General features: G+C 55.5%; 3 protein-coding genes across 10 annotated transcripts; 2 read left to right on the forward strand and 1 right to left on the reverse strand.

Moving 5' to 3' along the window:
* Nucleotides 1-1,132: 1,132 nt before the first annotated feature.
* On the reverse strand, nucleotides 1,133-9,843 carry RRP9 (ribosomal RNA processing 9, U3 small nucleolar RNA binding protein). Its single transcript, XM_004034245.4, has 15 exons — nucleotides 9,483-9,843; nucleotides 9,112-9,194; nucleotides 5,797-5,906; nucleotides 5,371-5,438; nucleotides 5,247-5,288; nucleotides 4,895-5,021; nucleotides 4,134-4,258; nucleotides 3,960-4,052; nucleotides 3,295-3,395; nucleotides 3,045-3,179; nucleotides 2,900-2,962; nucleotides 2,334-2,479; nucleotides 2,175-2,254; nucleotides 1,411-1,484; nucleotides 1,133-1,302 (listed from the first exon to the last, which is right to left on the reverse strand). The coding sequence occupies exons 1-15, from the start codon at nucleotides 9,567-9,569 to the stop codon at nucleotides 1,209-1,211; spliced, it is 1,428 nt and encodes a 475-aa protein (XP_004034293.2). The 5' UTR covers nucleotides 9,570-9,843; the 3' UTR covers nucleotides 1,133-1,208.
* A 138-nt stretch (nucleotides 9,844-9,981) lies between these two features.
* PARP3 (poly(ADP-ribose) polymerase family member 3) lies at nucleotides 9,982-25,067 on the forward strand. Of its 8 annotated transcripts, none has more exons than XR_008678349.2 (13): nucleotides 9,998-10,410; nucleotides 11,057-11,238; nucleotides 11,792-11,917; nucleotides 12,090-12,278; nucleotides 12,478-12,610; nucleotides 12,698-12,924; nucleotides 13,194-13,343; nucleotides 13,552-13,638; nucleotides 13,865-14,042; nucleotides 15,437-15,592; nucleotides 16,007-16,244; nucleotides 16,895-17,010; nucleotides 19,202-19,222. XR_008678349.2 is itself a non-coding variant. In XM_063703841.1 (13 exons), exons 1-12 carry the CDS (start codon nucleotides 10,392-10,394, stop codon nucleotides 19,295-19,297), a joined length of 1,659 nt encoding a protein of 552 aa, XP_063559911.1. In that variant the 5' UTR covers nucleotides 9,998-10,391; the 3' UTR covers nucleotides 19,298-19,304; nucleotides 24,750-25,067. The 8 variants fall into 8 exon arrangements, 7 of the variants coding, with proteins under 7 accessions (XP_063559910.1, XP_004034292.4, XP_018878884.3 ...); XM_063703841.1 differs by lacking the exon at nucleotides 16,007-16,244 and adding an exon at nucleotides 24,750-25,067 and having other exon boundaries at nucleotides 19,202-19,304; XM_063703840.1 differs by lacking the exon at nucleotides 16,007-16,244 and having other exon boundaries at nucleotides 9,982-10,410; nucleotides 19,202-19,317.
* On the forward strand, nucleotides 20,754-24,750 carry GPR62 (G protein-coupled receptor 62). The gene has a single exon (XM_063703847.1). The coding sequence runs from the start codon at nucleotides 23,362-23,364 to the stop codon at nucleotides 24,451-24,453; it is 1,092 nt and encodes a 363-aa protein (XP_063559917.1). The 5' UTR covers nucleotides 20,754-23,361; the 3' UTR covers nucleotides 24,454-24,750.
* Nucleotides 25,068-25,086: the final 19 nt, after the last annotated feature.

A 25,086-nucleotide genomic window follows, 5' to 3' on the forward strand; every position in this document is an offset into this window, starting at 1 on the left:
AATCCCAACAATTTGGGAGGCCGAGGTGGGTGGATCACCTGAGGTCAGGAGTTTGAGACCAGCCTGGCCAACATGGCAAAACCCCATCTCTACTAAAAATACAAAAATTAGCCAGGTGTGGTGGCACGCACCTGTAATCCCAGCTACTTGGGAGGCTGAGGCGGGAGAATTGCTTGAACCTGGGAGGCAGAGGTTGCAGTGAGCCGAGATCGTGCCACTGCACTCCGGCCTGGGCAGTAAGACCGAAACTCTGTCTCAAAAAAAAATGATTTTTCAGAGGCTCAGCCTGAACCTGACCCCTCTGGTCCCAGATTAACTGCAGGCACAGGTCAGTCTGATGGGGAGGCCTCGTGAGCATGGGGTCAAGGGGAGCCCTGTGGCTTTGTCTCTCAGGGGACCACACCACTCCTTCACAGTTTCAGCTGTTGGGCCCCATGGGCACGGGGCTTTCCCTTAACACCCCTTCTCCTTTTTCCTGATAGGAGGGGACCTCACTGTGCCTCTACACCTCCAGTCCACCTCTACCTCCTCCTCGCTGGCTTCACCCCACAGCAGGAGGGAGCTACCCACTCTGTGAAATCAGAGAGAGTGAGCATTCCTTTGACTCACTTCCCTGGCAGGTAGGTCCTGGTTCTGACATTCAGACCAAAGACAGAGCTCTTCCCAACTTGGACCCCTGTCTCCAAACAGTAAGCCCACCAGTGCAAGGTCCCACTCCCACTCCCGACCCCCACACCTCAGGGCAGTCTGTCCCCTCCAGCTTCCTGACCTGACCTGGGAGAGGAAGCGAAGCCAGTTTGATGTGCAGGTACGCTGTCTACAGTCCAGTCCTGACCCCAGCGCCAGCCCTTACAAGCCCTGGCTTCTGAGCTGAGGGGTGAGTAGCTTCTGACCCCGACCACCCAGAGCAGTGGCAGGCAGCTAGCCTGAGGAGGTCGTGCAGGACATGCAGGGACAGGAACCAGGAGCCAGTTGAGGTCTCCATCCCAAGTTCTTTGGGAAAGGATAACAGCCCTCAGGCTAGCAGAGGGGCAGAGCTAGGAGACTGCTGGAGTCCTGCCCCTCCCCAGGCCGCCTCCCACCCAGTCCCTCATGCACCCCCACCCCCACCAAGAAGCTACAAGAGACAAGGCCCAAAAGAGGAGGCTTTTAATACAAAGAGGGTGGGGCATAGCCTGGGAAGGACTTAAATAAGGAGGATAAGAGTGTCAGGAACCAGCAGCTGGCGGTACAGGGACCCTGCGGAGTGGGATGATGCAGACAGAATTCCGAGCCTCTTTGATTCTCCACCATCGGCCAAGCCTGCAGGGAGTGCAAGAGACAGCTGAGACTCGGCCCAGTCTCCACCCCATTTCCACCGAGCTGTCCAGCCTGCACCACCTTACCTGAACCCTCGAGGGCCACACATACCTGTGCTCCTGCCCTACCCCAGCCACCAGGAAGTCCCCAGAGCTGGAGAACTTGAGGCTGTTGATAAAACCCACCTGAGCAGAAAGACAACACGGAAAGACATTAGAATGCCCCCCGCCACCACCGTCCTCAGCATCACAGTCAAGGGCTGGGCCTTATCAGGCCTGGGTTAAATCCCTGCTCTGCCTCCTGCCACCTGGTGACACAGGCCAGCCCTTCACTTGTCAGGGCCTCAGCCTCCACGTCTGCGAGATGGGTGTAAGCAGAGCACGGGGCTAGCAGTGAGTTTGTGAGGATGAAGGAGGCAGTGTACACCAAGTATGGCCTGAGGCTGGCTCCTGGTGGTGGGGCCCTGGAGACCCCATGACTGTCCCCACTGACCTAGACCCTGCATTCTCAGCACACATCACTGACAGATCCTGCCACCCTCCCCCAGGTCACCCTAATGTGGACAGTGAGGTCCACACCCTCTAGCCTGGCACCCAATCTGGCACCAGCAGTACAGAACACATCACAGGGCCAGGCCTCCATGCCTGTCCCCGTGCTGCTCCCTGACTTGTACTCCAGCATCCTGGACAGGTCCTAGGATAGGAAGGGGAGCAGAGGAGGGAAAGTGGGGAGGGTTCCTGCCAGGCCCTGTGCTAGGAGCTGGCCCTGCCCTCAGAAGGTTCCCTTCTGGCAGGAAGAAAGACCTTAAAGAGCTAATTCCAGGGGCCTAGGCAGTGTGGCAGAGACAGGCTGAGCATTCAAGCCCACTCACTCACCAGGGGGATGTCACAGAGAAGGTCAAGCTGCCGGAAGCCTTCCCCACACTGCCAAAGCCGCACACAGGAGCTGTGGGAGCCTGGGGAGACTGGAACAGTGAGCAACCCCTGCACTGGCCCACCCGGCGACCCCTCCTCCCTGCCTCTCAGGGCACCCACCTGTGGCCACAAGGTCTGTGTTGAGGAGGGCTGCCACCGACGATATCCAGAAGGGCTGCTCCAGGCCTGGCTCTCCCCGCAGCCCGTGAGCTTCACGCTGCAGGGCAAGTGGTCGCTTCTTGGAGAGGCCCCACAAGGCCACAGAGCTATAAACAGGGAGGGAATACAGCAGTGAGGGGGCCAGAGGCAGAAAAGGCCCCATGTGTAACACAAAGGATTAATGCTTGAGGGGATGGATACCCCATTTCCCATGATGTGATTATTACATATTGCATGCCTGTATCAAAACATCTCAAGTACCCCACAAATACGTACACCTACTAAGCACCCACAAAAATTTTTGTTTAATTCTAAAAAAAAAGAAAAAAGGCCACATGACAGGAAGGGATCAAGGGCACACAGCCCAGACAAGGTCATCTGAGCTCTCCGCCTCATCATCCTCATCTACGGAAAGAGGTTACAACAGCTCCCCTACTGGGGGTGCCCTGAGGCAAGCTCAGGGCCCTGTGGGCAGCCAGCACTCAGCAGCAGAAGCCGTGGCCAGAGACACCCAAAGGATCTCTTACCCATCGTCCGCGCCGGACACCATGTGCTCCTCATTGATTAGGTGGATGCAGTCGATGGAGCCCCTGGAGAAAGGGGCTGTGAGGAGCATGGCCCAAGCCCACCCCCAGCCCATGTAGCCCCCACTGGCATGGCAGGCCACCTTACTGGTGGCCATAGAAGACAAGCTGGGACTCCTCGGGGATCTTCCACACACGTACAGTCCCATCCCGGCCCCCAGCCGTCACACAGCACTCCCGGCTCAAGGCATCCAGCGCAGCCACAGCGTCCTGGTGTCCGAAGCTAGAGGGCCGGGCAGAGCAGGATAGTGGGGATAGGGGTATTGCATGAACTCACGGGCACACACTCCCACACCCTCTCCCACACCATCCACACACCCTCTCCCATCCACACTCACAGCGTCTCCACGTAGGAGTTCTCTGCCACATTCCACACCTTCACGGAGCGATCGTGGGATGTGCTGTAGAGCTGGTGGGTGCCTCTGCGGAATGCCAGACCCTAAGGGTGCATGGGGAGAGGACAAAGGGGACCTGGACTACAGCAGGCGAGAGACAGGTCAGGCCCAGGGAGGACTTCCCAAAAAGCAAGCCATGTGGCACGTGCTGTGAGGCAATTTTGTGCTGCCCACATGCCCGTCTGCCCCTGAGCAGATGCAGACGTCTTTTTTATTTATTTATTTTTTTTAGCGACAGGATCTCATTCTGTTGCTCAGGCTGGAGTGCAGTGGTGCAATCACAGCTCACTGCAGCCTCCCTCTCCTGGGCTCAAATGATCCTCCATCTCGGCCTCCCAAAGTGCTAGGATTATAGGCAAGAGCCGCTACATCCCGCCCAGAGGCAGCTTCTCAAGGCCCTCGTTGATTCCTGAGCAAGCTCGGCCCGGTCTCCCCCAGCTCCTCCCCATCTCTTTAGCCCATTTATGTATTTTACAGCACCACTCACTACCCACTCGCTACCCCAGGATGCAGGTTCCCTGAGGACAGAGACTCCAGAGGCCAGCACTGAGCCTAGAACACTAGCATGTGCCCACTAAAGATCCACTGGCATAGACCCAGCTCCTCACCGACACTGCATCCCGGTGTCCTGTGAAGGTGTACAAGTGCTGGCAGCTCTGGGCCTCCCAAATGAGAATGAGCTTGCTGCGGTCACCAGAGGCCTGCAGGGATGAAGACAATGATCACAGGCACCCACCATGCACCAGACCTCCCGCCTGCCCCCAGGGCCAACCTGGCCTTACAAGGTACTTGCCGTCGGAGGAGATGGCCATGCAGAGGACGTGGCTGCTGTGGCCAGGGGGCTTTCCCTCGGCACCCTTCTTGGCTCGAGGAATCACACGCAGCTTCCGTCCACTCTCTACGCTCCCTGCCGTTGGGGGTGGGGGAGAAGCTACTGGGATGGGGGGATAGGGCTGGCTGGCAACCCCCCTCAAGGGGCAGCATGGAAAGAAGAGCCATGGCAAATGTCCCGGACTCGGCCAGAAGACCTGGCTCAGCCACCATGAGCCTCCGGACAAGCTGCCTCAGTTTCCTCATCTATGAAGAGGGACATTAGTGCCAAACAGCAGCCACAAAGCCCAAAAAAGAGAAGGGATGTACAAGGGCTTTGGGATTGATGGTGTGAGTTCTTCTGTTACTACAGCGGGTGTAGAAGGAACCGCTGGTCAGCCAGCAACGGATGGGAACCCAGGAGGACTGGGCACTCAATCCCAGGACTACACAGCCTCAAATGTCTTCTAGTCCCACCACCCACCTGCAGCATTAATTCCCATTAAATCATCATCCTGACTTTGCCCAAAGGTCTCTAGGGACAGGGAGCTCATAAGCCCCACTGCCGGGCAGCAGCTTTCACTGTCACCCAGAGAGCACTTCTAGGGCAGCAAACCTGCCTCCAGAGACTTCCCCACTACAGGGCTCAGCCTGCCGTGACCACTCCCACTCCCCTGACCAGCCCTCCCGGATCCGCCATGGGGGCTCCAGCCCCACCCAGGCACTCACTCACACTTAATGATGGTGCAGTCTTTGGCAGCAGAGAAGATGGCTGAGTCATCGGGGGTGACGACCAAACATGTGATAGAGAGCTGGTGCCCCCGTAAAACGCGAATGTCAGCTGAGGCTGGGGCCTGGATCTGGGCAGACAGGGGCCGGGTCACTGTGGCTAGTGGCATAAAGGCACCACCTCACCAACCCCACTGCGCAGTGTTGGCCTTTCCCACCCAGGCCAGAAGGAAAACAAGACCCAAGGCTACAACGACCAGATCCTTACCTGACCAGATAGGCCCAAGTGTCCACCATGTTCCAAGTGGGGCCCCCAATTCCCTCCAACCTTATACCAAAATACCATGCCCACTCACCTCTTTTGCCACCAACTTCTGCAGCCTGCCCCTCTGCTCGAGCTGCATGGAGAAGAGATGGATGAGACCCTGGGAGCAGATCAGCTCCACCCCCGTCCTCCCCCAACTCTCCCTCCACACTTACCACATCCTCCTTCAGGCGCCCCGCCACCTGGTCCTCCTCAAATGCACGGGCCTCAGCCTTCTCCTCCTCTGTGCAGGACAGACAAGACCAAGTAAACTGAGGCTGAGACCCCTCTTTCCCTTCCATCCTGTCCCCATCCCACTGCCCCAGGGCTGGATAATGCAGGAAGCTCCAGCTGCCTCAGCAGAGGGGAGGGCAAGCTGGAGGGTTTCCTCCTGCCTTTACTTATCGGATCAGCCCCCTGCAGGCTCCCCAGGAGGCCCATGAGAGCTTCTGGCCACCCCCACAGAGCAGCCAGCACCGACAGCCTGGGCACCCACTGGGAACCCATGCCAGTCACCCATCAAGTGGCTGGGGCTGCAGCGGCGGGCAGCAGACCAGCACAGGCAGAAGCCCTGCCCATGGCTGGCCTGCTCACTGGCTCACCTTGCTGACGGAGCTGCTCTAGGTAGAGCTTGGCCAAGCGCAGCTTCTTTTCCTGTGCAGTTTCCTCCAGCTCCTCCTCCTCCTCCTCCTCAGGCTTCCTTGGAGCTAGGCTGTGGGCAGGAAGGGGCTGGGTCTGAGGGGCTCACCTTGTTCCTCTGGCCGCTAGGATCGTGCCTTCTGGATGCTCACCTTGCCATCCAACCTCCCCTATTCCCTGCTAGCCCACATGGCCAGTGACTACACTGCAGAAAACTGAAGGATGTGACTCCCCAAACTAAAAGGCCCCACTCAGTGCCCCACGTAGGGGTGGAAACAGACCCAAATCCCAAAGAGATCACTAAAGCCTCTCAACTCTGGGGGAAAGAGGAGGCTTCCAAGAGAAACCAGGCTTCCAAAAGAAATCAGGTCACACACAAAGAGTCAGGAATCAAAATGCGCAGGCATCTCAACAGCAATACTGAGAACAAGAAGACAAAGAAGCCTCACACACAAAGCTCTGGAGGAATACACTGACCCCTAAAATGCCATGCCCAGTCAAACAATCAATGACGACACTGCCAGGTGTGCAAGGTGCCATGGAATTTTCTCCCTCTTTTTCTTTAGGAAGGATAGAGGCTGTGCTCCCAAACAAGAGGGTAAACTGGGAAAGAGAAAGGCAAGGGATACCAGAAACCAGAGATGCGACACAAGAGAGCAGAAAGGGTGACACTATCCCCAGACATGACGGGGGCAGTCTGGATCAGATCCAAGGACCCACCAGGCAGACACACCAGGACTGCCATCACCACAGCACCATCCTTTACCCTGGGAACAAGGTTCCAAGTGAACCTTCACTGTTTGGGGATTGGCCTTTACTGGTGAAGTTACGGCTTTCCCCTCCATGCCCCAGCCCCCAGACCAGCTGAGAGTACTCACTTCACCCAAAGACAGGTGCTGCTTTGACCTGCTCCTGGGAGCTGGGGGTAGGTCATGGGCACTCAGACACAGAGAATCCAAGGCAGCCCACTCCTTCTGATCATGTGCCTGAAGACATCTAGTCTCTGTCCACTCCCCTAACCGTGTTTCCCAAGACTCACTCGTAAACGTGCCCCTGACTTCCCCAGAAGGGACCTTGAAAACTCTCAGGAAAGCCAAAGCTGGACCATGCCCCAGAAATAATTTAGTGCCCTGTGCCTGGCAAGCCTTCAGCCAACAGGGCTAGTGCTTCCCTTCCCTTACACAGCCAAGGGACCTGTGTTAACTTCGGACTTCTACTCAATTTAGCCAAACTAATTAATCTATTGTTGAAGGATTCATACGCATGAGGCAGAACACTAAAGAAATGCAAGGGAAATACACACTATGATTCCATTTACAGGGCATGCTAGAAAATGCACAACTCTAGGGGCAGTGGTTAGCAGAGACTTGGGGGGAAGGAGAGGGGCTGACTACGAAGGAGCAGGAGGAGTTCTGGAGGGTGATGAAACTCTTTACCTTCAGGGTAAAGGTGGTCACACGACTGTGTGTGTTTGTCAAAACTCACTGAACTATAACTTTAAAAAGTGAATGTTACTATATGTAAATTATACCTAAATGGAAAATGTTAATTTTTTAAAAAAAGAACAAAGAAACCAAACAAATGATTAACTCAAGTTAGGAATGACAGTTGCGGCTTCTAAGTTTCTGCAAATGTTCCAGTTCTTAACCTAAGTGGTAAGTAAGTGTACAGAGGTTTACCATTTTACCATTACTCTCTGTAGTGCAAATATATCTCATTCACTTTTCTGTATCTAACACACTTCACAACACAACATTCTAAAAATATTTAAAAGCACTTAGCCCACACTAGCCTGGCACACACTCACCCACAATAACCTTTGGATTAAGAAAAGTACATTAATGGCTGGGTGTGGTGGCTCACGCCTATAATCCCAGCACTCTGGGAGGCTAAGATGGGCGGATCACTTGAGGTCAGGAGTTCGAGACCAGCCTGGCCAACATGGTGAAACTCCATCTCTACTAAACATACATAATTAGCCAGGCATGGTGGTGCAGGCCTATAATCCCAGCTACTCAGGTGGCTGAGGCAGGAGAATCACTTGAACCTGGGAAGCAGAGGTTGCAGTGAGCCGAGATCACACCACTGCACTCCAGCCTGGGCAACAGAGTGAGACTCTGTCTCAAAAACAAAAAAAAAAGTACATTCTTTCCATGAGCAAATTAAGGCAACACATACTCAATTTTAGAAGCGAGTTCTAAAGTCAACTCATAGGGAAGGCACTAGGATTCTCTGGTCCAAGAGCCTCCAACCCACAGGGTCAGGCCTGACACCTTGCCTGACCCTTTGAAAACCTGCAAGCAACCACACCCATCACCTGCAGAAATGAGGGAGGCATCCAAAGCCCTCTACAATCTACATGCACTTATGACCAGTCCTCCTGTTTTTGTGTGTGTTTTTTTTTTTTAGAGACAGGATCTTGCTGTCACCCAGACTGGAGAGCAGTGCATGATCATAGTTCACTGCAGCTTCAACTCCCTGGGAAGGGATCCCCAAACCTTAGCCTCCTGAGTAGTTGGGACTACAGGTGCACACCACCATACCCAGCTAACTTTTTTTTTTTGTACAGACAAGATCTCGCTATGTTGCCCAGGCTGGTCTCAAACTCCTGACATCAAGCAATCCTCCCGCCTTGGCCTCCCAAAGTGCTAGGATTAGAGGCATGAGTTACCAGGCCCAGCCCCCTTCCATCTTTTCTACTGCCCATTCTGGCACACTTACACCTCAGACTTTCCTCTGATCACTGAATGCCTTCCCTACCTCTCCGTGAGAGACTCCTCTTCATCTCTCAAGACCCTATTTAAATGTCCCTCCTCTGTTCCCAGAACACACAACTATAAAATACACACCTCACTACAACACACTCTCTTCACCCGCCTGCCTATCTCTGCACTTCCGACAGCAAACGCAGTGCCTGGCATGTTAAGAGACGGGGAGCCCAGTAATTGTGAAATTGCAGGAAAACTGGCAAGGGAAGAAGGATGCAAGAAATACTTGACAGCTTTGTTCTGTTTTCCTGCAATTTCTCAATCAGTCCAGTCCCTGCCAAAACCTAAGGAGGTCTCAATGGCCTCGGATTGGGGCCCAGGGTCCTTCCCACACAGAGACCTCGCAGAAACAAGATTTTGCAGGACCAGAAACTAAAGGAAACAGCCACGATCTCAGAGCCAAGGGCCAGAGTCTTGGATTCTAGGCTCAGTTCTGTTCGAACTCACTCAGTCTTCCGTGCACCATGGGACTCAGTTTTCCCTCCCACTATGTGGAAAAGAACAGCTCACCTCTCGCTCTCAGAGTCGCTGGAGATCTCCTCATTCATCTTGCCGCCACCCTTGGATTTGCCCCTGTCCCCCGCAGAGTCGGCCTGGGAATTATACGGTCTTTTCTTTGGTCAGGGGTCCAGACCACCCTGGCATTGACCAAGGGCCCCCCACCTCGGTTCCCTCAGAACCCCAGGAATGGGGAAGGCGGTGGTTCCCGGGTTAAGCGAACGGCTTTCTAGGATTTGGCCCGCGGAGAGAGGGACGAAGCTGACTCCAGCAGGGGTCCAGGGCGAAGGGCTGGGGAAGGGCCCGGACCCAGGTCCCCTGGATGGGATGACGGTTGTCCCAGTAGCAGGGCTGACCGCGGCCCTCAGAAGCGCCATGCTCACCTTTCGCCGCCGCTTGCCGGCCCCCGCGCCAGCCCCGACCCCAGAGGCCGGCTTTCCCCGCTTACGAGCAGCCGCTGTTGCCGACATGCTGCCCACCAGGCGTGTAGCAGCGGCCGCAGAACTCACGTGGCAGCTGAACCCTCCCAGCTCCCCAGCCGCCTGGCAAGACCCCGCGTATTGATAGGCTTCCACCGCCCGCCGGGCCCCGCCTCCTACTTCTCCATTGGGTCCTTCTGCAGGCCCTGCCACGCCCCCAGGCGCCCATAGGATGCACGCTTGTAGCCCCGCCTCCTGAAGTTCCTAGGCTCCCGCACCAGGCTCGAGTAGGAAGCCCGCATCTCCACGGCGCTTCCGGCCTGAAGCTGTGGCGCTTGCGCTCTGCTGCTGGCCGACTTCGAAGTCGGAGCAAGAGCCTTCTCTGTGTTTGCGCCCCTTGGCCGCTGGGGGGCGCCAGAGACGCGGCGCCCTTTCGCGTTCTGGAACGTGACTCCTCCCCTCCATGGGCAGCCCGGCACTAGACCCAACGGGGATCCAAGCAGCCCCGGGGAGAGGGAGGCTGCGTCTGTATCTGGGCCCAAGGTCACCGCGCGACCGGCAGATGCGTGCTGCAGGCCCCGGCCACATGAGCAGCGCTACGGACGCGACTGCCCCGGCCTTGGATATGCCAGATCGAGTGTCCACCCGTCCGTGGGACTGGTCGCCTGACTCGGCCTGCCCCAGCCTCTGCTTCACCCCACTGGTGGCCAAATAGCCGATGTCTAATCCCCCATACAAACTCATCCCCGGCCTCTGGCGATTGTTGGGAATTCTCTCCCTAATTCACGCCTGAGGCTCATGGAGAGTTGCTAGACCTGGGACTGCCCTGGGAGGCGCACACAACCAGGCCGGGTGGCAGCCAGGACCTCTCCCATGTCCCTGCTTTTCTTGGGTGAGTGTCCTATGGTCCTGCCCACGGCAGGGCAGGGCAAGGCCTGGTGGGACTGGCCTTTGCCCTCTATCAGTTCAAGGCCACTGATCCGGAGTTCTGGCTCCTCAGAACTCTTGAGTCCATTGGGAAGGGCTTCTACAGCTCTGGGTTCTAAGCTCCGGGAGAATAAATCTGGCCCCAAGAATCCTGCCCCCAGGAGCCTCTGCCCACCCTCCCCCATAGCTCGGTGACTCAGCCCGGCAACCATGCCAGGGCTGAACTAGCTGACACAGGGGGAGGAGCCCCGAAGTGGAAGAGAGAGATCCTCCTTTCATTTTCCCTACCCCTCAGGACACACAGGTGAGCTGCAGAGGGTAGGGAGCCAGGCAGACCCTGTTGACCAGAGTGGGCAGACTGGACAGAGTCCTAACCTTGCACTTGGGACTGGGGAAAGGGGTGTTTCTGAGTGACAAAGAGCCGGGTGTGGTCTGGGGCTGGGAATGCCATCAGAGTGGACACAGGATGCAGTGGGAGGCCACCGAAGGGCCAACCCGGGGTGGGGCAAGTTGGTGCTGTGCTGGCCCAGGGCAGGGGTGGGGACTGAGAGTGGGTCGTTGGGGATGAGGAGACCATGGAGGCCTAAGGGCCTCTCTGTGCCCCAGGACAGCCATGGCTCCAAAGCGGAAGCCTTGGGTACAGACTGAGGGCCCTGAGAAGAAGGGCTGGCAGGCAGGAAGGGAGGAGGACCCCTTCCGCTCCACCGCTGAGGCCCTCAAGGCCATACCCGCAGAGAAGCGCATAATCCACGTGGATCCAACATGTCCACTCAGCAGCAACCCGGGGACCCAGGTGAGCTGCAGTCCCCAGTCAGGCCCAGAGCCTGCCCACTGATAAGCACAAACACACCCAGGCCACCCCCTTAGGACTCTGTTCTGGTTTTGGAGCCCAAGGCCCCCAGGTAAGCGCCAGAGCAAGGCCATGTTCTCCTGACCCCAGACGTCAGGGCTGTGTCCCGTCAGGTCCAGGCAGGTCACATCTGCCCTTCAGACCCCATGCAGGCCTCCTCCCACCGCACTTAGGGAAAGGCTGTGACTACATCAGTCTCCTGGGCGCTCGCCCATGTCCCCTCAAGGCAGAGCCATGTCCCTCTCAGATTCCCCCATCCAGGGCCCAGCTGTGTCCCCCCCAGCACCCCCCATACCTCCATGTCAGGGTTTAGCCATGTCCTCTCACACTGCATCCCCTAGGGAAGAGCAGTGACCCCCCCCACAAGCTTCCAAGACAGGGTACCTCTGACTCCCACTGCTGTCCGACTCCTGTCCCCATCAGAGCCCTCTCGGTGTACGGCCAGGCACCCCATCTGACCCCAGCCAGCCTGCCCCCCACCTCCCCTCTGGCCCAGGTGTATGAGGACTACGACTGCACCCTGAACCAGACCAACATCGAGAACAACAACAACAAGTTCTACATCATCCAGCTGCTCCAAGACAGCGACCGCTTCACCTGCTGGAACCGCTGGGCCCGTGTGGTGAGTGCCCTGCCTGCTCGGCACATACTCCCCAGGGTCCTCAAAAGGCCACAGCTACTGACTGGGGGGGGCACCTCCCAACTGTCCCGGGGCGCTCAGCACAGGCCCTGGCCCGACACACAGGCCAGCAAATGCTGATGGTGGGCATACCCCTGAAGGCTGTCGGTTGCAGGGAGAGGTCGGCCAGTCAAAGATCAACCACTTCACAAGGCTAGAAGATGCAAAGAAGGACTTTGAGAAGAAATTTCGGGAAAAGACCAAGAACAACTGGGCAGAGCGGGACCACTTTGTGTCTCACCCGGGCAAGTACACACTTATCGAAGTACAGGCAGAGGATGAGGCCCAGGAAGCTGTGGTGAAGGTGAGATGGCCAAGGAAGGTGGGCAGGCCCTGGACTGAGGGAGGGGACTCGTTGGAGAGTTCCCGCTGGTTGGGCTCTGCCACTGCCCAGCTGCGCAGCCTCAGCCACAGAACTCCCCTCTGGCCTCAGGCTGGCTGGTCTCTGTCTGGTGTCGCGCCCTGCCCAGCTGCTCCTGCCCACATGTGCCCTCTATCTTCAGGTGGACGGAGGCCCAGTGAGGACTGTGACTAAGCGGGTGCAGCCCTGCTCCCTGGACCCAGCCACGCAGAAGCTCATCACTAACATCTTCAGCAAGGAGATGTTCAAGAACACCATGGCCCTCATGGACCTGGGTGAGGGGTGAGAGGCAGGCAGGGTGGCAGGGGCCTCAGGGTGGCAGGGCTGTGGGGCTGAGTCTCCCCACTCCCCTGTCCCCCTAGATGTGAAGAAGATGCCCCTGGGAAAGCTGAGCAAGCAACAGATTGCACGGGGCTTCGAGGCCTTGGAGGCGCTGGAGGAGGCCCTGAAAGGCCGCACGGATGGTGGCCAAAGCCTGGAGGAGCTGTCCTCACACTTTTACACCCTCATCCCGCACAACTTCAGCCGCAGCCAGCCCCCGCCCATCAATTCCCCTGAGCTTCTGCAGGCCAAGAAGGACATGCTGCTGGTGAGGGCTGGCAGGGGTGCGGGCAGGCAGTGGGGCACTGAGCAGACAGCTTAGGCGAGCGAGATGAGGGGCAGGTGGCCAAGAAGGCCCAGAAGGATGGACTGCCTGGGCAGGCTGACAGACGGGTGGGGAAGGCTAGGCAAACAGATAGGGTGGGGAGGGACAGGCGGGACACACAGGTGGGTGGCTACAGTACCAGTCATGTGAGAGAGGAGAGGGGAGGCCAGAGGTCAAGTGGGAAGACAAACTGCCAGGGACCATCATCCTAGGTGCTGGCGGACATCGAGCTGGCCCAGGCCCTGCAGGCAGCCTCTGAGCAGGAGAAGATGGTGGAGGAGGTGCCACACCCCCTGGACCGAGACTACCAGCTTCTCAAGTGCCAGCTGCAGCTGCTAGACTCTGGAGCACCTGAATACAAGGTGAGTTGGGCCCCACAGAGGGGCCAGGCTATCAGTGGGCACTGTCCCTCTGCCCACCTGCCCTCGAGGTGCCCAGAGGAATACTCGCCCTCAGCCTTCTCTTCCTGTGTCTCCAGGGCCTGAGGAGGGCTTGGGACTGGGGGAAGAAAAATGGGGGATTAGCTCCTGAGCCTCCCACCCTGGCAACCAGCTTCTGCTCTCCCCACAGGTGATACAGACCTACTTAGAACAGACTGGCAGCAACCACAGGTGCCCTACACTTCAACACATCTGGAAAGTAAACCGAGAAGGGGAGGTGAGGGAGGTTCCCCCACCTCTCCCCCCTCAACACTGTGCCTTAGGAAGATGTCCTTGGCTAATCGGTCCCTTAGCAAATCGTTTAGCAGCTCTGGTCAGTTTCTGCCGGCCATGAGTGCGTGTGAGTAAGCAGAGGGACGCTAGGCCTTGGTCACGAGCAGCAGGGCAAGGCGCCTGAGTGCTCAGGTGGCATCACTCCCATTTCTCACTTCCTGTCCACTCAGGAAGACAGATTCCAGGCCCACTCCAAACTGGGTAATCGGAAGCTGCTGTGGCATGGCACCAACATGGCCGTGGTGGCCGCCATCCTCACTAGTGGGCTCCGCATCATGCCACATTTTGGTGGGCGTGTTGGCAAGGGCATCTACTTTGCCTCAGAGAACAGCAAGTCAGCTGGATATGGTGAGGTGCCCCTCTGGGCCAAGCCCTGGGAGGGTTGGCACTAAGATGGATTGGGCCCAGTCCTTGGCCACTGGAAATTCATGGTGAATCCAAGAGAGGAATCCTTTAATGGTTAATGACTACAGTGCTCAGTGGGTTGTCCTGGGCTTTGGTGGCGGAGGTCTCAGAGAAAGTGTCTGATGGTCAGGGATGGCTTCCTGGGGGAGGCAATACAGATACGATGGGTGCACCAACCAGACCTGGGAGGGGATAAAAGGGGAGCCTTTGAGCCAGGTGTGGTGGCACGCACCTGTAGTTCCATCTACTCTGGAGGCTGAGGCAGGAGGAACGCTTGAGCCCACAAGTTTAAGGCTGCCATGAGCTATGATCACACTCCAGCCTGTGTGACAGAGCCAGACTCCATCTGAAAAAATAAAAATAAAAAAGAGGAGACGTCAAGGCAAGGGGATGGGCAGAGAGGCTGGGAGGATGTGAGGATGTGGCAGGTCAGGGCTTCCAAACACTTCCTGATACTGGAGCTCAGAGCAATGCCTAGCGGGGGCAGGGTGGGTTAGGGGCCCAGAACGATCGAGGAGGCTTTATCCAGAGAGTGATGGTTAGCCCAGCTGGACTTGTCTGTAGCAAGATCCCAGTGGCTACAGCTGTGGAGAGGGGGGCAGCAGCCAGAGGCTGCAGAGAGGCCATGCTCTTATCCAGGCTGGATGTGATGGGTGCCTGGCCCAAGGGCTGGGAAGTGCAGGGGAGGGAGCCCATGAGAGGGGCATGTAGGAGATGGGATGGGAAGCATGTGGGAAAGGGTCAAGGCTGTCTCCAGTGACTTCTGAGTTTCTGGCCAGGAGTGTCCTCACCAAAATGACCCCCCCAGACTAGCTCCTCCTCCCAGGCTGTCCCCATCATTGGAGGCCACCATCCAGCTGGCCAAGAGAGAAAGGACCAAGGATTCATCCCAGAACAGATGGGGCTGAAGTTCTAGGATGCCTGAGGTCACCAAGAGCAAGGGGTCCACCAGGAGGGCAGAGGGGCTTAGGAAAGAGTGGCGGGGTGGAGGGCTTAGGAGAGCCAGTGCGAGGAAGTCCCAGGTAGGGGCTGATGATGTCAGGAGCAAAGTCAGCAGAGCAGGCCAGGGAGAAAAGTCCCTGTCCCGGGTTTGGTCACTGGGAGGCCATTGCTGACCTTGGTGAGGACAGCAGAGGGTACAGATGCCTGGCCATAGGGAGCACAGTGAGGTGGGAGGGAGCAGGCCGGGACAAGGAGGGAGTGACAGTTGGGGGAGAGTGAGCCTTTTCTTGCTGGAGCAGCAAAGCCAGAAGGGATAACATCGCAGCAGAGAGGGGCCCCACAGGTCAGCAGGAGGCAGGCTGAGCTGCCCACCGGTGCCTCCCTGTGTCCTGCAGTTATTGGCATGAAGTGTGGGGCCCACCATGTCGGCTACATGTTCCTGGGTGAGGTGGCCCTGGGCAGAGAGCACCATATCAACACGGACAACCCCAGCTTGAAGAGCCCACCTCCCGGCTTCGACAGTGTCATTGCCCGAGGCCACACCGAGCCTGGTGAGTCCTCAGAAGCTGTACAGCCCAAGGAGAGAGCTGGGGCCGAGATAGGGGCTGGGACATTTTCAGGGAGGGGCTGTGAAGAGGGACAAAAAGAAGCTTCCCTGTAGTCACTCAGTTTGTCATTTGACAAACATCCACTGGTTCAACAAATCATTCCTGGGCATCCCGGAGGGCTTCAAAAAGAGGAGTTGTTGACTGAGCATTGAAGGATGAGTACGAGTTTCCCAGAGAGAAGTCGGGGAGGACACCCCAGGCAGAAGCCCCAGCCCCTGCAGTGGTTTGGAGGTGGGCAAGGTGGAAATGAGCAGGCGTGCCCTGTGACAGACGTGGAGAGCGTAGGGGGCAGGACTTACTCGTAAGGCCTGGGACCAGTGACCCCTGGGCCACCCTGGCCCTTGCTGTGCCCTGCAGATCCGACCCAGGACACTGAGTTGGAGCTGGATGGCCAGCAAGTGGTGGTGCCCCAGGGCCAGCCTGTGCCCTGCCCAGACTTCAGCAGCTCCACATTCTCCCAGAGCGAGTACCTCATCTACCAGGAGAGCCAGTGTCACCTGCGCTACCTGCTGGAGGTCCACCTCTGAGTGCCCGCCCTGTCCCCCGGGGTCCTGCAAGGCTGGACTGTGATCTTCAATCATCCTGCCCATCTCTGGTACCCCTATATCACTCCTTTTTTTCAAGAATACAATACGTTGTTGTTAACTATAGTCACCATGCTGTACAAGATCCCTGAACTTATGCCTCCTAACTGAAATTTTGTATTCTTTGACCCACATCTGCCCAGTCCCTCTCCTCCCAGCCCATGGTAACCAGCATTTGACTCTTTACTTGTATAAGGGCAGCTTTTATAGGTTCCACATGTAAGTGAGATCATGCAGTGTTTGTCTTTCTGTGCCTGGCTTATTTCACTCAGCATAATGTGCACCGGGTTCACCCATGTTTTCATAAATGACAAGATTTCCTCCTTTTTTAAGGCTGAATGGTACTCTGTTATGTATATGCACCACATTTCCTCTATCCGTTCATCTATCGGTGGACACCAAGGTGCTTCCATATCTTGGCTATTGTGAACAGTGCTGCAGTGAACTGGGAAAGCAGACGTCTCTTGAACATACTGATTTCATTTCCCTTTGATGTATACCCAGTAGTGGGGTTTCTGGATCCATATCACCCCTTCTTGCCAGGCTCCCCTGTGTCCCAGACATCGATCCCCCTTCCCTCCAATCCCTGTTAGCCTTGATGTGTCTGTGGCCCCAGAGTCTTGCCTCCTAAAGTGATGGGTGTGGTACGGGTGTATTACAGGGACACAGATGCAGCAGCTTACTCAAGGGGCACAGCTGAGAGTGGCTTGGATCCCACATCCACCCAGGCCGTCCATCCTGGCCTGGACTGCATGTTGGAGCCATGTGGTCACCAAGGTAGGCTAAACTGCAGGCATGTGCAAGCAGCTTTACTAAACATGGTATTCTCTTGCCCCAGCCTCTGCCTGTCTGTGCCACAACTGTGCTGGGCCTGGGCCTCCAGCCACACTCCAGGGAGCGAGCGCTCACATGGGTTGATGTGGATCATGCACATACTCCTTGCCCCTCCTGGTCCATCACTGCAACAACCTGCTTCCTCTAATTGAGCCTTCAAGGGGGACCCCCACTGTCTACTCAGAACTATTTGTCATCTGGGGACCCACCTGGTGATTCTGTCCTTTATCCCAGACATTGCCAGGTGAATCAAGCATTCCTCATGTCTTGGCACCAAACATCCCTTTCTGCTTTCTGTCTTTCTTTCTTTTTTTTTTTTTTTTTTTGAGGCAGGGTCTCACCCTGTCACCCAGGCTGGAGGGGAGTGGTGCAACCACTGCTCACTGCAGCCTCAGCCTTCCCAGGCTCAGGTGATCCTCCCACCTCAGCCTCCAGAGTAGCTGGGACTACAGGTACCTGACACCACACCTGGCTAATTTTTGTGTTTTTTGTAGAGACAGAGTTTTGCCATGTTGCCCAGTTTGGTCTCAAACTCCAGGGCTCAGGTGATCCTCCTTGCTCTGCCTCCCAAAGTGCTGGGATTACAGGTGTGAGCCACTGCACCCAGCCTCCTTTGTGTCTTAATCTAAATGTTACAAACAAGCTGAGCATATGTCAGAGGGGCACAGCTCTGCAATCATGAAAGGAGGCTGTTCAGGCAGGAATGCCAGTGATCACCAGGCAGGTCATCCTATCCACAGACAAAGGGTGCCATTGCCGGAGGAGGCCAACATCCAGGCTAGGGTTGCACATTGCATTTAGTTGTTGTGTCTCTTTAGTCTCCTTTAATCTGAAAACACTCCTCAGCCTTTTTTTTCTTTTATAACTTTGACATTCTTGACACTCTTGAAGAATACAGGCCAGTTGTTTTATAGAATGTCTCTCAGTTTAGGTTTCTCTGATGCTTTGTCGTGATTAGATTTAGGTATTGCATGGGCAGGAATGTGACATAAATGATATGCCCTAGGGAATTCCATCTGTAGGGGCATGGCCCATTCTTGGTGATGTTAATTAATTTTAATCATCCATTAAGGTGATGTCCGCCATGTTTCTCCACGGTGAAGCTACCATTTCTCCCCTTTGTAATTAATCAATAATCTGTGGGGAAATATTGTTGGGTGTAAATGTCCCTTTCCTCATCACCTTTCACCCACTAGCTTTATCCATCGATGATAACTTAACTGAAATCAACTACATGAATCAATTTTTGCTAAGATAGTTGCAAATAGTAGTTATCTAACTCCATCATTTCTTTTATCTGTATTAGTTTCTGTCTTTATTATCAGTGTAGACTCATGGATTTTTATTTTATTCAGTGAGTTATAATCCATTACTGTCCTCAGTTATTTTGATCCTCAAATTGTCCCGGATTTGGCCAGCAGAAGGTCCCTTCCGTGTCCCGATCATTTTTTGAGCACATCCTTTCTCTCTGGCATCACAAGATGTTCCAGGTTCATCTCGTACGAACCGGGAATCAGCCATTTCTCCAAGGAGCCCTGGTTCCCTGGAGCAGGAAATGTTTAGAATCCAAGATCTGGGCAATAGATGTGCTCCTTGGTACTGAGGTGTCATTGCTTTTAAGTCCTTTCAGCAAAGAGAGCTAAGGAATGTGTCTATGTGGCTGGGCGCAGGGGCTCTCGCCTGTAATCCCAGCACTTTCGGAGGTCAAAGCCGGAGGATCTCTTGAGCCCAAGAGTTCAAGGCTGCAGTGAGTTATGATTGCAACACTACATTCCAGCCTGGATGACAGACTGAGACCCTGTCTCTAAAAAAATAAAAAAGGAAAAAAAAGGGGGGAGACAGAATATGTATGTGTGAATAAATAACAAACACATTTCTCTATATCTATTTCTCCAGTTCCAATCAAACACCACAGAGTTCTTCCATTCTTCCCCAATTCCCTATTTCCTCGATTCTTAAACAGTAAGAACCTGGGTTTCTATCAACATCAATATATCTACTTATTTGCTCAATCCTGCACAAAAAGGAGTCTCAGAATTGCCATACCCATACCCTGTGAAAAACAAACATTCTAAATAGAGCTCAAGATGTATCTGATCTTACTCAGTTTTTTTTTTTTTTTTTTTGTCGTTAGATTGAGGGTCCATGGTCAAAGCAACAGTTTGAATACAGGTTCAGATGTTACTTGGATTGGTTCTTTCTCTTCAATGTGGTTATGTTATTCGTCTGAAATACAGGTAGGCTCAGTCATTTCTGTCTACATTCTTCTTTGTTACTTTATTGTTTTCAATATGTAGAACATTAACATAGTTCCAAAAGGTCCACTCTATGCAAGCTGTGCTCAGAAGAGTCCTTCTATCCCCCTCACTCCATTCCTACTCACCTGCTGGAGGGAGCCAGTTTCATTAGTTTCTGGCATATCCTTCCTGTGTTTTTTTTTATTTTGTTTTGTTTTTTGGAAATTTTGCAATACACATACACACATACACATGCTAAGGAAGTGTTTTAACTTTTTATTTATATTAATGATGTCTAAGGGAGCATGAACTCTGCAACCCACCACAGTCCCCACCCCTCCCTATCGCGTTCCCCAGTCCACTTTTCTCATTTGCTGTTCCCACTTGGCCCCACCGAGCTCTCTCCAGGCCCTGGTAACTCAGGGGCTGCCCCAGGCCTACAGGGCTGCCTGGGTAAGGACCAAAACTTCAAAAATCCAGCTTCACCTCCTAGAAGCAAATGCCCAAGTTCAAGTTGTAGCCAAGGACAGGAAGGGACAGCTGTGTGGACAGAGCTCTAGGAAGTAAAACTCAGCTGTGTGACCTGGGACCCATTTCTCCACTCTACTTTTCTCATCTGAATAATGGAGAACTGCACTGGAGCCCTTTGAATTCCAGCACAAAATCAGTTAAACCAGGAGGTCCATGTCCTGTCTTCACCATCTAGATCTGCAGCAATGCTGACCGTGTGTCTGTGAGGGGTGCTAGGGCCACAGGCACAAGTGAGGCTCCGATGAGGTCCCTGCTGTCATGGAGCTTACATTCTAGTAAAGCAGGCTCTAAGCAAATGTATGCATAAATATGAAATACCATAGCAGGTAGGGAAAGTGCCGGAAAGAAAAATAAAGCAGGATAAAAGGATTTGAGTGATGGGAAGGTGGAACAATTTTAGAAAAGATGGTCACAAGCTGGGCGCGGTGGCTCATGCCTGTAATCCCAGCACTTTGGGAGGCCGAGGCGGGCGGATCACGATGTCAGGAGATCGAGACCATCCTGGCTAACACGATGAAACCCCGTCTCTACTAAAAATACAAAAAAAAAAAAAATTAGCCAAGCATGGTGGCGGGCACCTGTAGTGCCAACTACTCTGGATGCTGAGGCAGGAGAATGGCGTGAACCCAGGAGGTGGAGCTTGCAGTGAGCTGAGATCGTGCCACTGCACTCCAGCCTGGGCGTCAGAGCGAGACCCTGTCTCAAAAAAAAAAAAAAAAAGAAGGCCGGGCACGGTGGCTCATGCCTGTAATCCCAGCACTTTGGGAGGCTGAGGCAGGTGGATCATGAGATCAGGAGATCAAGACCATCCTGGCTAACACGGTGAAACCCCATCTCTACTAAAAAAAATACAAAAAATTAGCCGGGCGTGGTGGCAGGTGCCTGTAGTCCCAGCTATGCGGGAGGCTGAGGCAGGAGAACGGTGTGAACCTGGGAGGCGGGGCTTGCAGTGAGCCGAGATGTGCCACTGCACTCCATCCTGGGGGACAGAGCAAGACTCCGTCTCAAAAAAAAAAAAAAAAAAAAAAAAAGATGGTCGCTGAAGGTCCCTCTAGAGCAGAGACCTGAATCACGTGAGGGAGCAAGCCATGGACAGATCTGCAGCAAGGGTGTTCTTGCAATGGAAACAGCAAATGCAAAGAAACTGGCTTAATGGGCGGAAGGAACAGCAAGCAGACTGCTGTGGCTAGAAATACTGTGGGCAAGGAGGAGGGTGAGCTCAGAAAGGGATGGAAAAGGCAGATAAAAGGGCCTAGCTCCCTTTTATCTGCCTTTTTTTTTTTAGTTCCAGAGGAGCTGAGAGTCTATTCTCATCTATTCTGATGATGGGAAGCTCTTGGAGGGATGAGAGCTGGGTCATGCCCCCATCTGCTTTGTTTTTAGAAGGATCCACTTCAGCCCCTGTGTAGAGAGTGGACTATAGAGTATACGTCAGTTAACAACCAGTCAGCAAAACAGAAATTACCCTAGGTATTTCAGACAAGGGAAATTTGATACAGGGAAAGAACTGAATGACCAAATGGGGGATGATGAGGCAATCCAAAGATGAGCAACAGCCGGAAGTCACTACTACTCTTAAGACTGGAGAGATAAAGGAAGTGAATGGTGCTCTGATGCCCAGAGGCTAGGATCACCCTGCAGGAGCCAGAACCACAGAGGGGGCCACCTGAAGGGTGAGGGAAATAAATCCTGGCTTCTTCCCTCCTCCCATCTGCCAGTCTTCTGCTGGTAACTTTCATTGGCTGAACATACCCAAAGTCAGTTGACAAAGGAGCCTGGGAAATACAGTTCCCAGGAAGGCAGTATAGCACTGGGGAAGAAGGGAATGAATCTGAGGGCAAACAGGCAGATGGCCAGCACAAGGTGCAGGAGCTGAGACCGGGAGACCAGTTAGAAGGATGCTGAAATGTTCCAGGTGAGAGGTGGTGGTAGCTGGGACCAGCTTGATGGTGATGGTGAGAAATGGCTGGATTCCAGAGACCTCAGCGGACTGGATATAGGGCGTGGGGGAGAGGGAGTCATCCTGAGATGGACACTAAGATGGAGAAGATTCTGGGAGGAGCAGGTTGTTGGGGAGGGATCAAGAGTCATGGTTCTGTTTTGGACATAGGAAGTTTGAGATGCCCATTAGTGAAAGTCCTGGTGGGGAAATGTTGAAAAGGCAGCTGGATACCCGTGAAAAGAGGAAGAGGCTTCAGATACCAATGCAAGCTATCAGACTATAGATAGGGTTTTGCCATGAAACTGGGTGACTTCGCCTGGGGGCGAACTCCCCACGGGAGTTACATGGCTTTCCATGAGCCAACCACATTGGGGTGGGGAACCCTGACATTCACTGATTAGTCAAGACTGGGTTTTGTGCCTAATCAGGAAAATAGAGGGTGGGGATCTTGTTCACCCAAACTTCCTGTCCTGAGAATTGGGGAGGGGTGGTTTCCTAAAGAAAATTCAGGGTGTTTAGCCAGGTGTGGTGGCTCGTGCCTGTAGTTCCAGCTACTCAGGCGGCTGAGGTGGGAGGATCGTTTGAGCCTGGGAGGCAGAGATTACAGTGAGCCAAGATTGCGCCACTGCATTCCAGCCTGGGCAACAGAGACCCTGTCTCAAAAAAAAAAAAAAAAGGAAAGAAAAGAAAATTCAGGGTGCTCTTACCAAAAGGGGACCTGTTTGCTAGCAGCAAAAACAAAAGCAAACAACAGCAACAAAAAACCAAACAGCATCTGCCTGCTAAGGCCTCCTCTCACTCATCTCACACACTATCATGGAGCACCTATTCTGTGTGAAGTTAATATTAGCTGAGCACCTACTATGTGCCACGTCCTATGCTTTTCTCTCACTTTTCCAGCCTCCTTTCTTTCTGAGAGAACTAGCCCTCTTGGGGGGGCCAGGGCATGCCTAAAGGTCCTCCTGCTTCAGCTTTTGTCTCACTGGTACCTCAGTTTCCCTTTAATATGAGAGCTAAATGCTCATCCCATTGATGAGGATGGGGGAGGACAGGAGATGGGGGGGCACTTCTCACCACTGAGAAAGGTAGAGCAGGCTCTGGCTGACTCCAAAGCCCACACTCTAACCCTCTCAAGTCTAGGCTCCAAGTCTGTGCCTGCTCTGTCCTCCACCCCTCCACCCTAGAGGCACCCCCAAGCACTTCCACAGCAGAGCCTCCAGCCTTCAGCTGGCAGCTGCTAGGACCCAGGGGGCTGGCGCCAGGCCCTGCCCCTCCCTTGCCAGCCCTGTGTGGCAACATCAGAGTGACAGCCAGTACCATCTCCGACAGGGGCTGAGTTGCTGGAGCTGGGCTGGGGCTGGGGAGAAAGACAGCAGACTCATCCTTGCACCCCTCCATGGGCCTGGCCAAGCCCCCAAGAGGATGGCAGCCTGGGCGTCGGAGCCACCTCCTGGGCAGCCAATGAGGTGAGGGGCCGGAGGAGCAAGGGACAAGAGGAGCAGGGGACAGGTGATAGAAATCCTGCAGCTGTAGGCTCCATTCTGCCATCTACATCCCAGCGCAGGGTGAAGCCTGAGAGCCCAAATGGCCAACTCCACAGGGCTGAACGCCTCAGAAGTCGCAGGCTCGGTGGGGTTGATCCTGGCAGCTGTCGTGGAGGTGGGGGCACTGCTGGGCAACGGCGCGCTGCTGGTCGTGGTGCTGCGCACGCCGGGACTGCGCGACGCGCTCTACCTGGCGCACCTGTGCGTCGTGGACCTGCTGGCGGCCGCCTCCATCATGCCGCTGGGCCTGCTGGCCGCACCGCCGCCCGGGCTGGGCCGCGTGCGCCTGGGCCCCGCGCCATGCCGCGCCGCTCGCTTCCTCTCCGCCGCTCTGCTGCCGGCCTGCACGCTCGGGGTGGCCGCACTTGGCCTGGCACGCTACCGCCTCATCGTGCACCCGCTGCGGCCAGGCTCGCGGCCGCCGCCTGTGCTGGTGCTCACCGCCGTGTGGGCCGCGGCGGGACTGCTGGGCGCGCTCTCCTTGCTCGGCCCGCCGCCCGCACCGCCCCCTGCTCCTGCTCGCTGCTCGGTCCTGGCTGGGGGCCTCGGGCCCTTCCGGCCGCTCTGGGCCCTGCTGGCCTTCGCGCTGCCCGCCCTCCTGCTGCTCGGCGCCTACGGCGGCATCTTCGTGGTGGCGCGTCGCGCTGCCCTGAGGCCCCCACGGCCGGCGCGCGGGTCCCGACTCCGCTCGGACTCTCTGGATAGCCGCCTTTCCATCTTGCCGCCGCTCCGGCCTCGCCTGCCCGGGGGCAAGGCGGCCCTGGCCCCAGCGCTGGCCGTGGGCCAATTTGCAGCCTGCTGGCTGCCTTATGGCTGCGCGTGCCTGGCGCCCGCAGCGCGGGCCGCGGAAGCCGAAGCGGCTGTCACCTGGGTCGCCTACTCGGCCTTCGCGGCTCACCCCTTCCTGTATGGGCTGCTGCAGCGCCCCGTGCGCTTGGCACTGGGCCGCCTCTCTCGCCGTGCACTGCCTGGACCTCTGCGGGCCTGCACTCCGCAAGCCTGGCACCCGCGGGCACTCTTGCAATGCCTCCAGAGACCCCCAGAGGGCCCTGCCGTAGGCCCTTCTGAGGCTCCACAACAGACCCCCGAGTTGGCAGGAGGGCGGAGCCCCAGCATACCAGGGGCCACCTGAGAGTTCTCTCTCCTGAGCAGGAGAAAGGAGGGTGGTTTCCGTGGGGGCTCATCCAACCCCTGCACAGGTCACAGCAGGTGCCCTGCTGCATATCTGGCTCTGGAACAGGAGGAGAAAGGGTGTCTGCTGCCTGGTGAGGCCCACGGACTTCTGAGAGCCAGGAATTCTGCGGTCTGGGCCCAACACTGCATAGCACTGTGCAGAGGCCGACCCTTCCTTAGGCCTCAGCTTTCCCATCTGCACCCTGCAGCATCTCTAAGGGCCCCTCCAGCATAGGTGGTTTGTGAAACTCACAGGTGGTCCCCAGGCCAAGATGGGCAGGTGTCACAAAGAAGACGGCCCTAAGGGCTCACAACCAAAGTGATCCGCCAAGCAGGGCAGTATCTGGGTTACAGCCACAGCAGGAAGAACCACTGGAGAGACACTCAGAAGGACTTCCCTGACATCTGCACCAAGGAGAGTCTGGACAAAGCTACTGAAACTCCTCCTCCACCTGCTTCTAAAATGCCCAGAAGACAACTGGACCAGTTTGGTGTTAGAAGTAGGAGGCTGGACGACTTCACCCCCAAAGGGTCCTGAAGCCCCAGAACTGGCGTGTGGAAGGGGCTGAGGCCTAATTGAGGTTGGTGGATT

Source organism: Gorilla gorilla, chromosome 2 (genome assembly GCF_029281585.2).
Source record: "Gorilla gorilla gorilla isolate KB3781 chromosome 2, NHGRI_mGorGor1-v2.1_pri, whole genome shotgun sequence".
Classification (NCBI taxonomy): Eukaryota; Metazoa; Chordata; class Mammalia; order Primates; family Hominidae; genus Gorilla; species Gorilla gorilla.

Bases quoted from the DNA above. Each gene is read 5' to 3' on its own strand.
- RRP9 (XM_004034245.4), bottom strand. From the start codon at position 9,569: ATGTCGGCAACAGCGGCTGCTCGTAAGCGGGGAAAGCCGGCCTCTGGG. The intron at 5,907-9,111 runs GTGAGCTGTTCT...TCCTGCCCACAG, and splicing joins AGCGACTCTGAGAGCGAGAG to CCTAGCTCCAAGGAAGCCTG. The intron at 2,963-3,044 runs GTAAGGTGGCCT...CCCTTTCTCCAG, and splicing joins CTTGTCTTCTATGGCCACCA to GGGCTCCATCGACTGCATCC.
- PARP3 (XM_063703840.1), top strand. The intron at 12,279-12,477 runs GTGAGATGGCCA...CTCTATCTTCAG, and splicing joins CCCAGGAAGCTGTGGTGAAG to GTGGACGGAGGCCCAGTGAG. The intron at 13,639-13,864 runs GTGAGGGAGGTT...CTGTCCACTCAG, and splicing joins AAGTAAACCGAGAAGGGGAG to GAAGACAGATTCCAGGCCCA.
- GPR62 (XM_063703847.1), top strand. From the start codon at position 23,362: ATGGCCAACTCCACAGGGCTGAACGCCTCAGAAGTCGCAGGCTCGGTG.